General features: G+C 38.6%; 2 protein-coding genes across 8 annotated transcripts in view; both read left to right on the top strand.

Annotated features, from left to right (window-relative positions):
- The window catches only part of LOC143213078 (uncharacterized), an 832,749-nt gene that overhangs the window by 675,379 nt on the left and 138,476 nt on the right, over nt 1–18,894 (top strand). The window lies entirely within an intron of this gene.
- The window catches only part of LOC143213087 (uncharacterized), a 179,980-nt gene that overhangs the window by 150,686 nt on the left and 10,400 nt on the right, over nt 1–18,894 (top strand). The window contains exon 3 of one of the 2 annotated variants that reach the window (XM_076432615.1): nt 5,613–10,371. The exons of the other annotated variant lie outside the window; for it this stretch is intronic. Within the exon in view, the coding sequence (XP_076288730.1) occupies nt 5,613–5,645 (33 nt within the window). The 3' untranslated portion in view covers nt 5,646–10,371. Of the gene's footprint in view, nt 1–5,612; nt 10,372–18,894 lie in introns of those variants that run through there. 2 annotated transcript variants of the gene reach the window in all.

The following is an 18,894-nucleotide window of genomic DNA, read 5'->3' as shown; positions in this document are numbered from 1 at the left end:
ATGCATAAAATCCGCGGTCTACAAACAAATTATTGTTCAGATAAATTCTCGAATAGATTCATTTTCTTCCAGAGGTAGAATTGAACAAGTGTCGCCATACTTTTGATCAGGGGTGTACGAACGAAATGATTGCCCTCGCGTGCTATTTCTGACCAGAAGATCTTCGGATATGTAGGTACGTTCAACGGTCTACGAAAATAGATTTCGTTATGGCGTTATGGAAATGTGACGTTGCGGCGGCTGGGAAATGATGATGAAAAATGGCGAAGAGAGATAGCTGGAAAGAGAGAGAGAAAGAGAGAGAGGAAGATGAAAAGGATGTAGTTGCTATTTCTGAACGTGCTAGTGGATTCATTAGTGGAGCCACGTAACAGGCCCTTAGATGCCGTGATATTCGATGATCGATGGAGCTAGGTAGATGTAGGAATAGATAAGGGATCAGGTAGCGGGAAAAGGATCGGTTCAGGAGCTTTCTCGTAGCAAGTACGTACAATAGATGTTATCGCAGTGCACTATGGCTCACTTAATTATCCGATGCTCAGGATAATAATGGACCTTTACACTGCCACCATACGTGTAGAGATAGTTGAGACAAACTTCGGGACATTACTTTCTTCTAAACATGAGTATATTTGATAAAATTCCAATTTTATACTGTCCACCACCTATTCGGACTGAACTTCACTTTAGGGAGCCGGGAGTTTCTAACTTTTTCAAATAGAAAGCCAAGTTTTAACGTTAGGAATTCACTGGTTCACGAGTAACGGGTGTTTAAAGTTGAGCGATTTTCACCGTTTTCTGATTGGCAAGTCAGATTCCGAGAGATATTCACAAAAAAATTGTATACATATTCTGTACAAAATTGAATAATTAGTGGGTATGTGAATAAGTTTCCGCCCTTTTGACAGATTTGATGGAACGTAGTACATGTGTTTGAAAGGTGTGTGTCTAAGCTTCGAAACGCAGTTAGTGGCAATTGTTTGAAGCGTGAACAGCAGTCAATTTTCCGCGTGAAAAATGTCGACTTTTGTTCCAAGCAAGCAGCATTTGCGGGAAGTCATGTTGCATTATTTTGTTTTAGAGAAAACTGTTATATATTTACTATATTATAATTATTATATATTTACGGGGACGATGCTCCTTTAAAAACCATGCTTTCGACGTAAGGGCAAAGATTGCGATGGTGTGCCAAAAAATTCGAAGATACAGATTTGACAGCATTACTTGGTGAAAATCCACGTCAAACATTTCAAGAATTGTCAATTGAATTAAACGTCGATCGATCTACTGTTGGAAAACGTTCTTTTCAACAAAAAAGGGCAGGAAACTTATTCCCATACCCAATACATAAAATAAATCTATCAGTATCTCTATAAATGCACGTGTTTTCAAGTCCCGTAGATATGTAACTCTTGAATGGTCCAGCGTCTACGCGAATGAACATCAAATTGACCCATTTTCGAACGTATCGATGAAGCTCTGGCCTCACGCTTCATCTCATGCGCGATGAGCGATCCGAACCCCTGAAATAGTATTTAAGATTCCTCTCGACGAAGCCGTGCGCCCCCCCCCCCCCCCTATACATATGAATTCATTGAATTTATCTTTCATTTGGTGCCAAAGTTCCGGGCGGTAGCTTTATCCTCGGGATTTGCATTTGCGCGCATCGGGCAACCTCCACCGGTATCAGTTGCATCACGTCGCTGTTTGCCGAAATAACTTCCGCGTCGGTGGTTCTACATTCACCGGGTATTTCTCGGCGGTCAGAAACGGAAGTGCACTCGAGAGGTCCCGCGTATTTTCAGGGATTCACTGAATGCACAGATAATTATAGACAAATAAATCGAAATCAGTTTCCATTCGTATTTCATATTTTCGGTAAAAATTTGACACGGAACACCCCAATAACGAATAAAATTAAAATTATTCTTTATTCATTAGAATATTCATTGTTCATTATTATAGAATATTCATTGTTCATTATTGTAGAATTTTCATTATTCAGTATTACATATTGCCAGGGAAGACGCCAGAATTTTTTAACAGAGAGGAGGTCAGTGGTTCGAAAGTTATCAGTGTTTAAACTTGAGCGATTTTCAGCGTTTTTGACAAGGGCGCCGCCATATTGGTATGTACTCAGGTATCATGTCAGGGTTAGCCTGGTTGGAGGGTGCGTGGAGAGAGCCAGCCGCTCGCGACGTCACTACATGCCACTTTTAACTGTCAAAAACGTTGAAAATCGCTCAGCTTTAAACCTCATAACTTGCGAACCACTGATCTCCTAGAATCGAAACTTGGATTTTTAGCAGTCTCGCGAATTCCTGTAGGATTAGTTATAACTAGACTGCGGATGTTCATGCAAATGCATATTTTTATCGAAAATAGATAAAAAAACTGGGACCTAAAGATCAGTCATTGGAGGATTTTAAGAATATGTTTTGCATAAGTGCATATTTCTTGCATAAATATTGCATGGATGCATCAATTTTGTACAAATATTATTCAGAGCCATTTCCAAATGTTACCTGAGGCCATGAAGAAATTGGAAACAATAGGATTACCTCTAACGGAATCTATAGATTTGGTATTATAATCACCCGGTGATTATGGAGAAAAGGTTACACATAAAATGGAACCTGTATTAAAACGAAATGTACACTTTAATGTATTATTAGAAATAAGCAAGATTTTGAAGGGTGAACACGTTGAAGGACCACGAGAGGTTCTGGCACATCATTGGGGTAAATTTAAATATGCCCCTATAACATCATGTGATGTAGAACGCTCTTTTTCAGCGTATAAATTAATTTTAACAGACAAGAGGCATCAATTCACAATCGACACTGTAGAAAAAAACTATTGTTGTATATTGTAATTTAAATTATATTAAATAAACAATAAAATAATTGCTATTTTACTATACATATATTTAGCATATACCTTGCATATATTTTGCATATTTCGACATATTATAAATGCATAAAGATCCGCAGTCTAGTTATAACTAGGACAAGTTATGATCAATGCGTTCGAGGTCACAAAGAAATAATAGAACCACAGGATCTAGGAAACAACACGGACCCCAGAGTTTTTCTTAGATCATGGTGTTACTATATTTCGCCATATGATAAACTGAATGGGATCCTAGAATTAACCTTTTTTCACACAGCTGACTGTGTTGCAATAATTGCTAACGATCAACAAATAGATAAGAGCGGAAATTGGATTAAGATATCCAATGAATTGTGTTTGAACTGAATTATTAGTACGATAGTAACATGTTCCCACGATTATCGGGAATCAGAGCAAATATTATGTTTATTTGATACTGCAAATCCTTTCTTGTTTGCGTGGAGTACAGTTGCTGAACAGCTACATACATCATTAAACAAGGCTGTAAATAACACATGCAATAGTTTGCATTTAGCCCGAGTGATAGCTTCGTAAATTATTTCTTGCGACCTCGAAAGCGAATCTAGACTAGCGTGGACGAAACACATATATACATCCGTGGACGAAATTGCATTCGAAATAGCTGGGTAAATTAACTGCACTTGGAATAGATCGCACGTATACTTCTCTATTAAATCGGCTAACCCAAATTCAATACAAGTAATCACTGCACGACGCTGTTATCACTGCGTAAACATCTAAATGAAAAATATATGAAATGAAAATTTATATAATATCTAAAGAATTTCGAATTTCAAATTCTTCTTCCTGATTGAATCCTCATTTCATTCTTCGATAAACAAATGCTTTGGCACGTGTTAGGAGTAAATTTTCTGATTTTATTTTTATTTTTTAAATTGCACTAACCATTTCATACGTCAATACACACGCATGAAAATGTAAATTCCATTAATAATTAATGTTGATTCATTATCCACTAATTATATCAGTGGTATACATAGGACTAATAATTTCCTGATAATTGATCAATTCATGTAGATCGTATTTTTTCATTTCATTTGTTGATTATATCTTTCACAATTCATTAGGTTGTATTCGTGTAAATTTGTATTCTCACATGTTATCGAAGTACTTTGAGCTTTAAGAAAGGTGTGGACCTAAATAAAATATGACTATTTAAATTAGAAAGAAATATGACTATATGATGCGATCAATGACATTAGAAATGGAGGAATAAAAAAAATATAAAAAAAAACTTTTTAACGCATATTCTACCAAGTTTCAGCTTTAATTTTTTTTTAAATTTCATCGCTCTATTTCATTTCTATCGAAAGTTCGTTGATTTTGAATCGAGTTTGATCGAAAATTCCAACTGTGCGACGTCTCTTGATGGAGTCCGAAATCGTCCGAAATGGAATTGAATGAACGGAACACCACACTGACTGAGCTCCTTCGGTGCGAAGTGGGTCAGCGGAGTGGGGATGAGTCGGAGTGGAAACGCGTAGTGGAGTAGGGAGCGCTGGGGCGCGGAGTGGGGATCGCTGAACGCGATCACGTACTACCGAGCGTCGCGCGACGAGGTGTAACGGTTAATATTAACATTTTTTCCCCTGAACGCACAGTCTTTTTTTAAATTCATTTTTTACTATTGCATTGTCATCCAGCTCTGAGCCATGTTTAAAGTTTCAAGTCTCTAGCTCATCGGGAAGTGATTTAAAATTCGATTACAATCTAGGCGCACTAATTTTTACATACGCTTTTTTTTCAGTATTGCAAGAGGTATTTCTAAGCTAACAAACTCGGCCGTATTTTGTTTGATCTCACAACTTTTTACGGCCATAGGAACTTGGCTCCTGTTTACAGGATATTTTTGTTGGGATAGTAATATTCTTACTAGAATCGATATTTGATTAATTTCCTCATATGTCTTGCAGTGTTACCGAGGGGTGTACATGTTAAACAGTGTAATTCGAGAAACGATTGAACGGCGAGTCCGATGATCGGTTTCCTTTGTCGCCTAGCATTACACAAATTATTCAATGCATTCAACGAGCAACATCATTATTAGAGGAATTACGAGAATCACCGCGTTGCCGGTCCGATAATGAGTTACGTTCATAGGAGCTGTCAGTGATAAATTGTCCGACGACAAATATATATAATTATCGAGGACAATTCGGCGGTGCCACCACCATAAATTTGTCGCTATTCCCCGAACTATCAAGGTCGATCGGTCCTCTATGCGAAATGATAGACTGACGCGTGTACACACCGGCCGTACGCAAATCAACCGTAAAGAATTGATACATAATTAATCGACGAACGACAAATACACGGGCTCCTTTGTGCTCGTTTCACGCGTCGCTCGGTCTACGTATGCGAAGGAAAATCCGACGACTCGGAAACACGGGGCCAACAGCGGGAGTTAGGCGCCTACGCTGGATGTGAAAGGATATCAATTTCCGGTGTCGCGGTCGACTTTCCGCAGGACGGATTTCCGCCGCGCGAGAAGTAGCCGAATGAAATTATCTGTGAAATGCGATAAAATCCCGGCAGCTGTTTGTTCGATTTCATGCACGATTAAATCGTTATCGCCGCTCGGAACTCTTTTGTGCGCCGCGCGAATATTTATTTCCTACTCTACACCTGCCGGCGCTTGACTGTGTTATAATCGTGCCCTTCCTCTCTTTCTGTTGCAGGTAAGCGTAACGCTTTTATTGGTTGCCAATTGACGCGAGTCAATTTTCGTCGAAGCGAGTGAGTAAATAAACTTTAACGACGAGTCAAAATTAGTGTTATCAACACTGGAGCCAGTGTTGGGCGAATTTTATTTTAAATAATAAATAATTAAGTAACAAATAAACGTGTGATTTTAATTGCAAATAACAACTAAACTTTTTATTGAAATAAAAGTACCTAATTTAAATAGTTCCGAAAGTCATCTATTTATTATTTCTTATTTGCAAATAAAAGATTATTTATTATTTACATAAGCTAATTTATATAGCGTATTTCAAGGTCATAAAAATCGTAATAATATATTTCAAGGTCATGATAAATTGTAATAACATATTTCAAGGTCATATTAAATCGTAATAACTGGACTGCGGATCTTTATGCATTTGTGGCTTGAAAAAATGTTCAAAAAATGCTAGAAAATAAAATTCCACAGAATTTAGTACGATTTTTATTTGTTTCAGAGCTACAAAGACGACTCGTAATTCAAATAATTCCAAATGTGATCTATTTATTATTTTTTATTTGCAAATGAAAGATTATTTATTATTTGGATCGAGGTGGAAAACAAATAAATAGTTTTTGGTCTTCTCTTATTTCTTGTATTTTGTGTATAAAATAAACACGTGCGCGTTTTTTGTCTGCTACAGCAACCTTTTCAGGTAAACTGTCCGAAGTGCTTAGCTGCCTATAAAAAAATACAATTCAATTTATTATTTGCCAATACAAATAATAATTGAAATTATATTTGTAAATAATAATGAACTTTATTATTTTCAATAATTCATTTAGACCTGTTCAAATAATAAATAATTATTTTTGCTTTTTATTTGAATATCCAAATAACAAATAACTTGTTATTTAAATTTTTATTTATTTAAATAGATTTATTTATTGCCCAACACTGACTGAAACTACCACACCCCCCAGTCAAATTGGTTTTACAATTTCATTTGGAAATTTTCTTATTTCTTTTACTATATTTATTCTTATTGAAAATTCTTATTAACATTTTGGATTCGTTTGTATTTTGTCTGAATGAATGTTTGTCACTTTGTTAAACGCAATATATTTTTTTTTATTTGTAAGCATTTTAAATCCTTCTTCAAAATTCGTTATAAAATAACTTTTACCGTAAAATGATTTGAGATGAATTTCCACAATTTACAAATTTTCACAAATGATCAAATAGTGCATCGAATCGGTTACCCCACAGAGTGTGAATAAATTGTTCGCGCAACGTTTAAATGGAGCGGAATTCGCTGAAAAAGTTGCTAAACTTGTTAGTTACCCATCTTTTGTGTGACTGCACATGCAAGGGTCAGTTGATAAGTAAGTTAGCCGTTTTAACTTTTGTTAGGAACTAGGTATGTATTTAGTTACCCCCGGATATAGCTGCATGGATAAAACATTGTTGCTGCAGCACAGCAAGTTTCAACCCGATTACGTTAGGATAGTCTCGCGTTACTGTATGTTAAACGTGGAGTGTAATGCAAAAAGTACATCCAAGTTTCAATAGCGCGCTATTATCCGGCTACTGTGAGCAAGAAATTCCAAGTACCCGTAAGTTTTACTTCGATAATTAACAATTAAATGGTGAGAAACGTTTGAAACGTTTCCAAACACAAATCCAGGAATGCTCACGCCCGTGGTCTTTCCTGCCACCATTTTACCACGTTTTTATTAGCTTGCTTTCTTGTCTGTCTGTCTGTTCGATACAAATTTTACAATTGATGGTAAACTAACTTCCCGACGAGCTAGAGACTTGAAATTTTAAACATAGCTCAGAACTGGATGACAATGCAATATCAAAAAAACAATTTTTTAAAAAGCCTATGCGTTTAGGAGATGTAAACTATTAAATTTAACCGTTACACCTCGGCCTGGTCAGTGCCACGTTTCGCAAAATCAGGTCTAAATAATAGAAAATGTAATATTTATTAAAAATAATAAAATAATAGAAAATGTGATTATTAATACTTTGAAAGCAAGAAATCGCAACGAACATATCCTCTCGGAAATCTGGAACAATGGATTCTTGGCTCTTCGCGTCCTTCAGTTTTTACGTGTCGTTTTCGGTCACGACGCTGCGGTATTTTCCCGAAATTTTCTTGTTTTCGGAATCCACTGGTCAGATTAGATCCAGTTACATGAGCCCGATCGTGTCGCCGTTTCGACGAGACAAGTGCCTTTTAGAAACGTGACTGGACGACGGAACGACGCGTCTAGAAAATAAAACTCCCCGGCGCGCGGCGTCGCAACAGCGTAACCGGACGCAAAAATAAGGAGACGACGGGTTGCGCCCTGCGAGCGGTTCGCTTTCTCTCGGTAGCAACCCCCGAAACGTCGTCAACGGAATTTCTATATCCGATGGTCCTGATAATGGCAGTGGCAAAAAGCTTGACGCGTCTTGGAAAACCAAATGGATAGATGGAGCGAACTTCTTCGCTGCGGATTTCGAATCCGTGTTTTCGGCTACGTTCATCTTGTCAACGGAAGGACAACCGGAACGAGCCTTATTTATACGTGCAATCGTGTCTGGGATTGAATTCAGCGCAGTGCCGTTTTTTAAAATCGAGGTCGCATTACCGGATCATTTTCCCAGATCGATGCAAGAAGCTATATAGTTTTTCGACTCTAAATAAATAAATATTTCCAATGTGGGAAAATTTGAACACACACACGGTTGATTAAGGGAGGATTTGTTGCAGTAACGCAACTTACAAACGTAAGATATTGATGGAATTTGATTTCTGTAGTCCTTAATTAAAAAGATATAGGCTGCTCTTTACTTTACTGCACTCAACATATATGCCTTTCTCCTATGAATTATGATGTATTTGGTATGTAATCAAGTAGATTTGTACCCGGGGCGGCTGTAGATCGATGTTTCGATATTCTTGGCTCAATAGTTGAGGAGATATGGTTGTTTAAAGTTGAGCATTTTTGACGGGTAAGGTCAAAAACACTGAAAAATGCACAACTTTAAGCAAGCATAACTCCTGAACCATTGATCTTAGAGGTTCCAAACTTTGATCTGCATCCGCGCCAGGCACAAATCTACTGTATTATATACCAAACACATAATAATTTATATGGAGAAAGGCACAAATAAATGTCTAGTTGTAGTAAACAATCATTTGCATTTATGGTGCTAATATGAGTTAACACTTTACCTATCGGAAGCCTATTAGTAGGATTTTCAATAATTATGTTGTACCAAAAGAAAGTATAGAAATTTTCTTTTATATTGCAATCTTAAATGGAACTATTATATGATGTTATTAAGGGTGACTTGTTAGTTCATAATGAAAATTGCTGTTGCTATTGAAGGTTCCATTAAAAAGTGTTTAGCCATGTACCATAGATTCTTCGTAATGTGTTAAGTAGACACCGCCGTAGGATTATTCACTTCGAACACATTTCAACATCCAATTCAAGGAAACCACATTGAACAGTCGATGCATTGGAAATGCTCCATATGGTTGAGCTAGAGCTAGAATCTTCGGATATTCGAAGTTATTAATACCTCGGAGTGCAGCCACTTGAAAGATCACCCCGAATTTCAAGCGATCAAAATTACCCCGAATATTCAAATGGCATTCGATTCTGAACGGATTCGACCGCGATATTAATTCTATTCGCATTTCGAATAGTTCCGCCAGTTTATCTTTGATTGGATTCCAGCTACATACACAGTGAGATTGCGATTGTCATTTCTATACGTATAACCAGCGACTCTCGAATCGTAAAGCAAAAGGGAATTTGGTCGCTAACCAACCCGGAAACGTGAAAACTATATATATATGATCTCTGCGTAATAACTAGATCTTTATGCGAATTAAAAATGTTCTGCATTGATTGTGGGCAGCGGGAGTAAAATGAAAATTAGTCCCGTCAACGAAAAGTTGCAGAAGGAAATGGAAGGAACCAAATTTTTAACTTTGGAGCTTTGTTTGGACTCGTTAGGAGGTAAACATACTAAAAGTCCCCTTTTTCAGTTTTCCGCTTATATCTCGGAAACTATGCGTCCTAGCGATGAGACCATTCAATACAAAATTAAAGCTGACAAAATGTGCCACGAGATAGTTTCGATTCAGTTTTTCGCTATCTCGCATAATTTCCGAGATATCCGCGCTCAAAGTTCACTTTGGTATTATTTGTTCAAGTTAGTGTTTTTGCTCCAATTTCAATTTCAACACTACAATTGCAACTTCACTTTCAATTTCAACACTCCAATTTCAACTTCACTTTTTCAGTTTCCACATTCCCATTTTCAGTTCCAACATCAATTTCTCAATTTCAACTTCAATTTCTCAATTTCAACATGAATTTTTCAAATTCCACTTCACTTTCAACTTCAATTTCAACATCAATTTTTCAATTTCAACCAAGTTTTCATTGTCAATATCAATTTTTCAATTTCAACTTCAAGTTTTCAATTTCCACTTAAATTTTTGAGTTTCAACATCAATTTCTCGATGTCAACATCTTTTTTTCAATTTCAACATCAATTTCTCAATTTCAACTTCAATTTTTCAAGTTCAACTTCAATTTTCCAATTTCAACCTCAATTTTTCGATTTTATCTTCAACTTCAACTTTAATTTTTCAAGTTCAACTTCAATTTTTCCAATTTCAACCTCAATTTTTCGATTTTATCTTCAATTTCAAAACTTCAATTTCAATTCCAACTTTATTTTTCAAGTTCAACTTCAATTTTCCAATTTCAATCTCAATTTTTCCATTTTATCTCCAATTTTAAAACTTCAATTTCAATTTCAACTGTAATTTTTCAATTTCAACTTCAAATGCACGTCGAAGGTCCCCCTTTTCGGTCTTCCGCTTATATCTCAGAAATTATGCGTCCTAGCGATAAGACCATTCTATACAAAATTAAGGGTGACAAAATGTGCCATAAGATTGACTGGATACAGTTCTTCGCTATCTCGCATAGTTTCCGAGATATCCGCACTCAAAGTTCACTGATCGTGCTGAAGAGTTAGCTAGTCAAATAAGGCAAAAAACATGAGGCAAAAATTTCTTTTTCACAATTAGTGAACTTTGAGTCCGGATATCTCGGAAACTATGCGAGATAGCGGAAAACTGAATGGAGTCAATATTATGGCACATGTTGTCAGCTTTAATTTTGTACAGAATGGTCTTATCGCTAGGACGCATAGTTTCCGAGATTTAAGCGGAAAACCGAAAAAGGGATCTCCTACGTGCCTCCCTGCACTACGCTCACCTCCTAGGAGTGTGGACTTTTAAGTATGTTTACCTCCTAAATAGTCCAAACAAAGTCCCAAATTTAAAAATTGTGTTCCTTCCATTTCCCTCTACTCTTCATCCCTTAATGATTTTGTTTCATTAAGAACAACATTACAACATTCTTAAATTTGTTTAATCTGTTATTGTTTTATATCTCACCAAACCAATTTCTTCATAAAAATCCGCAGTCTAGTAAATACTAACAAACCCTGACAAAAAATCAGTGAATCAAATAAATAATTAATGGTCCTTGTACCAACTTCAAAGTATACTTGGCACTGAATTCTTTTTAACCGACTTCGAGAAAGGTTCATTCGATCTGTATGTGCCTTTTTTTCTATGTACGTTCATCGATTACGCCGAGGTGGATGGACCAATCGGAACGAAACCTTTTGTATCCTGTAGAGTATGTCCCCGGGGTGGTCCCGTGAAAAAGATTTTGCATTTTTTTATTCCTTACTAAATGGAAATTATTTCGTACTTTTTAGTGCATTTTTTGAAGTCGGTTTAATTTTTTCTTATAAATCTCTTTTTAATACAAATGTTTGCTAGTAACAAAGATGGATCATGCCCACGTTTAGCGTGGAGCAGAACCGATGTTCATCGGTATCTATAAATTCATCTGTGGCCATTGTTTCGCTCGGAAAAGTTCTCGCTGCGAATCAAATCGATACACACTGACAGTCGAAATCGAGTAACGTAATCGAAACTTTTGAGCATCGGCAAATGGTCGACTGTGTATTTCGGTGTTTAAGTTTCGCCGTTAAGTTGTTAATTCGCGTAATTAATTTCTTGGGGTTTAACAGGCCGGCCGGAAACTTAGCGTGATTCGAAACTCGTGAGTCGGGTCGTAAATCTAATTAATGGTTGGTTAAGTGTGACTGCGATGTTAAGGGGCCGAAAGTCTGAGAAGGCAAACTTTTGGGAATGATGAAGGAGATAGTGGTTAAGAGAATGAACTTCGGTTTGTTGTGCCAAAGTGTCTGGTAATTAAACAGTTGAGGCCGCGTCGTGAACGATGATCCAGCACGAAAATTCGCGTGCCACGGCACCGACAGTTTTTCTTTCGCAACCATTCGAATAATAAAAGTAACGTCAATAAAAAATAACATCTTTTAGAGCATGGCACAGAACCTAAAAGTGGGCACATCGAAGCATATTTGGTACTGAATTTATTCGAAGAATGCGTATAGGTTCTGTCCACACATCATAATTCGCCTGATAGATTTACAGAATAAATAGAACGTAACAATTTTAAGGTTAGCTTATTAGTTCTTCGCAGAAGAAACGTCGAGAAAATCGGTTTCTATTTTTTTTAACAACGGCGCACCAAACCAAAAAATCTGAAAAAATTCATGAACAATACCTATAACAATATACCGCTACTGTAAAAATATAAATGTTGTCACTCTAGAACTTCCATGTGAAATCTGCATTTTTCGATTTTTTTTTTTGAGGTTTTTGATTTTTTACAAGCAGGGTTTTCATTTTAAAAATCTGAAACCAATAGGAAAGTATGTATTTGGGTTTTTGACATGTGTCAGATTTTTCTCATAATTTCTAAACGTCATTAACTAGGGAAAATAGGCCAAAAACTGATTTTTCGATTTTCGTCAATAAAATTGGCTCGGTTCGAGTCCGGTAAAATACAGCCCATTTATTTAACGAGATTTCTGAATAAAGAACTTCATGTTTTCATAAAACAAATGCCTCATTGGATTCCATAAGAAGCAATTGTTTACTAAAATATACAATCATATTCGTCGGATATTAATTCCAGAATTTGATAATATTATTGTATTTTCAATACAGATTTTCAATGTAAATTTTCGAAACGAATTTTTCAGTTCTGTACGTTTTTATATTAATTTTTCAAGCTGGATGGAAGAACTCACATCTTTATTTCGTCTCTCTCGCCAATCAACGATAAATTTTAGAAATCTATGAATATTTATTCTTGAATAAATTACATCGCAGTTGTTTATGCTCGAAAGTTAACGCATCAATGAATTAATGTTTACGTTCACGGCTCAGCGTAGTCGATGTATCTTTGCTCGAGTTTTCGAAAACGAATTGGAGGCGTAACGTACAACAGGATCCCTTTGTCTCGCGTCAGGGATGTTTGGATCAACCAGACGAAACTCGAGGAAGATGACGCAACCAGTCTCAGGATATTTGTTCGTCGCACAGCATCCGGTACTCCGTTAGTCCCTCGAAATCCTTCGTGTTCCCATTCCTACTTCGACAGCTACATGGTGTCCATGGATTTTCTCAAAAGCTCCGCGAAAACAAATACCGATTTTCCATACGTCCGAAAGTCAATCTCATTCGTTTGATTAGACGAGAGAATGGGGAACGCAATCCATTTATTCCGTGAACCTACTGACGACCGATGGAAACCATAAAATCCAATTCCAGACAAATTAAGGTGAAATGGAGGACAGTTTCGTCCGTGGAACGCTCCGAATCCGGGGACGGACCTTTTCAATGCTAAACGAGGTGGAGAGGGAGGCACGAGATATGCAAACATTTGGTGTTTCGTGAACTTTTAATAAAGCCCGCGCGAAATTGTCGGGCCGATGTTCACGGGTTCATTGCAACGTGTTCCCCGTGTGCTGGAACGTTCAATTCGGAAGAGCGTTCCCGGATCGTTAGACCTGGAAAAAAAACGACAGACGAGAACGAATCACGAAATGTAAAGTGAGTTTTTGTTAAGGTGCGGTTAGAGCGAACGAACGAATGCTCGTTTGCCTCGCATCGAGGAATTCGGGCTCGTTTAGTGTAAACGGTGCTGGGCAAAGTTTGTTGGTTTTGAAAAATCTGGTTTATTTGGATTTCGTAAAATTCGACAACCGATTTTAAATTCCAAAATTAATATGCAAAAATTGGGTAAACTTTACTTTACCGGACTCAAAATTAGTACCTTTGCCCTACGAATTCCCCTACGAAGTTTCGATCCTCTAGGATCAATAGTTGAGGAGTTATACTTGCTTAAAGTTGAGCAAACTTCAGTGTTTTTGACAGGTAAGGGTGCCGCCATATTGGTTTGTAGTGACGACTGTGAGCCACTTACCTTGCCGCCCCACGCGACCTAATCCTAACCAACTCAGTAAGCGGCGTGCGACCGTCACTATAAACCAATATGGCGGCGCCCTTACCAGTCAAGAAACTGGGAATATGCTCAACTTTAAGCGACCATAACTCGTGAACCATTGATGCTACATGATCGAGACTTCGATCTGCAGCTTCTCCGCGTACAAATCTACTGGATTACATACCAAATACATCATAATTCGTAGGAGAAAGGCATAACTTTCGAGTCCGGTAAAGTAAAGAGCAGCCCAAAAATTAATTAATTAAGCGAACAGGATGGAGCACCGTCTGATTATGATTCTTAATGCTCGGGGAATCGCAATATGGTTAATAATAATATATATAAGTTAATAATAATAAATAAACTATCTCCCAAAGTAATAGCTTTTCTTGAATAGCATAACTTTTGAACCAGTGGGCTCCTGACATTAAAACTTGGACTTTCGGCACTTTCTCGCCTAAATCTACAGGACTACATTAGAGGAAGTTGAAAATTTTTGGTTTCCGGAGGTGGGGCTCAGCCAAAATTAAATGGAATAAACTCATTTCTGCATCGACACTGAAATTTTTAAATAAAATTTATTCGGATGTATATTTTCATCAATTTTCAATTTTTGTAGACGAATTTTAAGAAAGTAGAATCGTATAAAACCTTATTTTCAGTGATGGTAGCCACTGCAGGTCTGAAATAAATAGAAATCGTATTAAATTCTGTCAAATTTTATACTGTAGCATTTCTTTTTTAATTTTTAGAAGCCATAATAAATAAAAACAGCGAAATCTAAGTAAAGACGCCGATGAATCTCCGCGTTTCCACGTTAATGACCCGTGAACGAAATTAATTTCTTTCCACGTAATTGTGGAACTTGCTCGCGCTAATGTTTGCGCACACAACGTTCCCTTTGAACGATAGCGGCCGGTGTTTCGGGTGCATACTTCGTGCTAGGTTTTCGTTGGCCATTATTTCCGGACGGGCCTCAGGTGCTTACCGGCGCATTCCAGCCAGGGGAATATCGCGTGCGCGACGTCAAAAGTGCTCGTTTCAGTTTCGACCCGGCTTGGAAAAGGCGTGCTCAACCTGATGTGTTTGATTAACGAAGAGGGACGGTCCGGTGAAAATGACTTGTGCGCGAGCGGGACCTTGTTTCTCGTCTGCGTTGAATCGGTCGGCGAGAAAAATCAACTCCCGTCTTGCACATTCGGTTGTTCATCGACGAACGGGCCACTCTCGTTGGAGATTGAAATGCTGAAAAATTCGGAACACCTCTAAAGAGCTGCACGGTCCCAACTCGAAATTCGAAGGGGCGCCGGCCTCCATGGAAATTCTCGTTGCAGAACTGCGAGCCGGTGCTGCGCAGCGCGGCACCGTGGCTTTTGTCTTTCTCTCCCGTAAACCGGCTTCGTTTCTTTTAATTGGCCTGGTCGGACGACGTGAATCACCCCGTCGTCGTCGGCGTCGTCGCTTTCAGTTTAATGAAACGGCCCGGTTCCGCGCGGAACACGCTTCCGCTAACCAATCGCAGCGTCCCGCGTCGCCACCGGGAACGCTATCCTCTGGAGAGCGTCGCGAGAATCCGTCGAAGCATCTGCTTTTTATTTCCGGTGATATCGCGTCCGCGTCTCCACGGATTTTCGACCAAATCAATTTTCACGCGACTAGATTGCGGAGCACGAAGAACAGAGCGTTTCGGCGGACAAGCTCCTTCCAGGAATATGGCGGCACTGTTCTCGAGTGTAACTGCTTGAACTTAACACCTTCCACTGCGTGATACAGTCTCTCCGCCGCCGAAAAGTACATATAGTGGATCCAGAACTATTTCAACAGTAAATTCCCGATCCTGAAAATATTAACATTTTACTTTTGGTCGTTTTATAAAAAACAATTGTACACTGATGAATTTGCTGACAGGCCTTTTATTCCTGTTTAAGGGCGGTGGGGAAATGTTTTTACGACGCCCCCCCCCCTCCACAGATGACAGCTAGGAGGGTAGTCGGCACCCCCTAAGATCTTGTGCGAGGAAACGAGACTATATGATCTCAATGTCATATATCCCTGCCCATACCCTCTAAAACCCCACCACCCAAGGTCCAGAAGAAGTGGGCATTTTGAACATGAAGTGTCAGACCAGAGTTGTGCAGAATTACAAACGAATTACTCGAGAATTATAATTACATTGTAATTGAATTAGCACAACTCTGCAAACACACTGGCAAGATATCAATTCTGGTCTGTTTTAAAAGTTGCTCGTCTCTGCAATCCTCTGAACTTGTTTTCTTTCGGTACTTTTCTAATATCAGAACAAAAATATGGCGTTCCAATCAAAAAACACCAAGTGACCTTGAAATAACCTTGAGAACATAAAGATAAACAGTTTCGTTGTCATTCTGCATAGAAGATCATGATAAAAGTCCCTGTTTGTAGCGTATAAATAAGGAATAATGTTATCGGCGCCAGGTTCGATCAATTTCTACACTAAATAGCTAAATGTGTTTTATTGGGGGAAAACGAGAGGTGGTGTTTCGTCCTGGACCCGCTGGAGGACTCATCAGTAGCGTATATCATACAGGAGTTACGACAAACGGCACTTGTCGTGGCACACTGTGTATAATACAGGGTGGGTATATTATACGGATAATTTTTATTTCAACGGAACTTGCGTCGGAAAACGAAAGAGAACATTTCTCCCGGCGTTCTAAGGCCGCCGAAAGTTTCGTCGTGAAAATTCCGCATCGTTCCGCGTGGACTCGGCGCGACGCCGCGTGAAAAACTTTTGAAGCATCCGCAATGAAGATTCGTACTCGAAACGGTTCGACTTCCGCGGCTGTTTCTTGATCTTCAGGCAAGAGTTGTTGAAGTAGTTCTGCTCTTTTAGAAACGGCCAATCTGGGAGCGAAACTGGGTGCCACAGAAACGCATTCTCCTTTGAAGGGAAATTGTATCTATGGACGGGAGAGAACCGTCCCGATGGATTGCTTCGAAAATAGCGAAACCCGAGAAACGAAGAAGGAAGTACTTCTGCTGGAAATAAGTGAGCCACGTTCCCTTACAAATGCAGGAAAGATTGGTGCTCGTTGTTAGCAAGCTATGCTCTGGAGTATTGAAATTTTACCAGCGCTGTCACAAATTCGGAAGGATGCCTCAAAGCTTAGCGTACTGATAAACACTCGGTTCGTCTTCTTTTGCTTGATTACCGGATCTTTCTCTTTTCCGTTCATGCCTGGCTTGCGCACAGATTCGACGATCGATACACAGGGACGGCATGGAATCCGTAATGAATGATTACTGCTAGACAAATCAATTGGGCAAATTAAATATGTTTCCCAAAAAACTGATGATATTAGACACAATGACAGTCTGTTTTCGAGAGTGTAGCAAACGGAGCTATAAAAAAGTTTCTTGGGTCGGTAATAACCACGAAAAATTTTGTATTTCCTTTTTCCGCGCTTCCTCAACTTTAATTTAAGTTTGCACTGTGAAGTATTTTCACTATTATCGCTTTAATCAGCGCCGCCGAGGTAAGATTCGGTAATATCGTGCCGCAGAGTTAGAAAAGAGAATTACATGAAACACTACAGGATTACATAAAAAAAAGGCAGAAACTTCTAGCTACGCAGCTGGAGGATGCTCTTTACTTTGCCGGACACAAAATTGGTACCTTCCTTCTACGAATTCTGATGTATTTGGTATATAATCCAGTAGAATTAAACGAGGAGAACGTAGGAATCGAAGTTTCGATACCGTAGGATCAATGGTTCAGGAGTTATGCTTTTCAGGGTTTGCGACAGGCAAGGGCAACGCCATATTAGTTTATAGATAGCTAGCTTGTAGCTAGATGGCAGCACGGGCTTAATGCTGATAATATAGAGCGGGTATTGCGATTGTTCTTTTAATTTTCGATAACATGGCCACGATGTAGCGTTTCAACTGGTCTGGGTTACGTTTTTGTAAATATTTTCCACGATATTTCTCCTCCAACATTTTCTGAGATATTTTCTCCATGTTAACGATATGACTGTGTGCCCGTGCTGCCATCTAGTGGTACTATAGTGGAATTCAGTGACTACTCTTGGGTAAATTATCGTCACTGAATTCCTAATAAAAGGAACTACCACTACAGCTGTTTGAATAATGTGGTTCTTTTTAAGAAAATTAATATGCTCTTGAGATCTCTAAAAAAAATTACATACAAACAAATACTTTTATGGCATCGTGTGTACTTCATTGAACCACTGGGCTGGTCTTTACTTTACAGGACTCAAAGTTTGTGCCTTTCTCCTACGAATTATGATGTATTTGGTATGTAATCCCCGTAGATTTGTACCCGGCGTGGATGCAGATCGAAGTTTCGATCCTCTAGGATCAATGGTTCACGAGTTATGCTTGCTTAAAGTTGAGCAATCTGCAGTGTTTTACGTGTAAAAAACACTGCAGATTGCTCAACTTTAAGCAAGCATATCTCCTGAACCATTGATCCTACGGGATTGAAACTTCGACCTGCAAATATACAGCATAATTTATAGGTGAAAGGCACAAATTTTGAATCCGGTAAAGTAAAGTTTACCCCAGCCGAATATCACGTGGTAAGAGCGCGTTATATTCGTACAGTGAGTTCATCCTGATCGCGATGGACGTCGGAAAAAGGCGACTGGTTAGGGATGATTTGCTCGTTGGTACAATCAACCGAATGTCGCCTATCACTTACGAGTGCATCAGATAATAGAGTGCTCCCGAGGTTAATGCGATAGAGTTCGTCTATTGTCTGAGTCTGCTAATGTCGACCCTAAATGGATTAGGGGGGAGCGGGCGGCGGGCTAAACGACGATATAATACCTGACGAATTTCCGTTCTGCAAATCGGTTTAACTGCCCGGCCGGTCCACAA

The sequence above is a fragment of the Lasioglossum baleicum genome, chromosome 10, assembly GCF_051020765.1.
Source record: "Lasioglossum baleicum chromosome 10, iyLasBale1, whole genome shotgun sequence".
In the NCBI taxonomy this organism is placed as follows: Eukaryota; Metazoa; Arthropoda; class Insecta; order Hymenoptera; family Halictidae; genus Lasioglossum; species Lasioglossum baleicum.
This window is presented reverse-complemented; position numbering and strand designations above follow the sequence as displayed.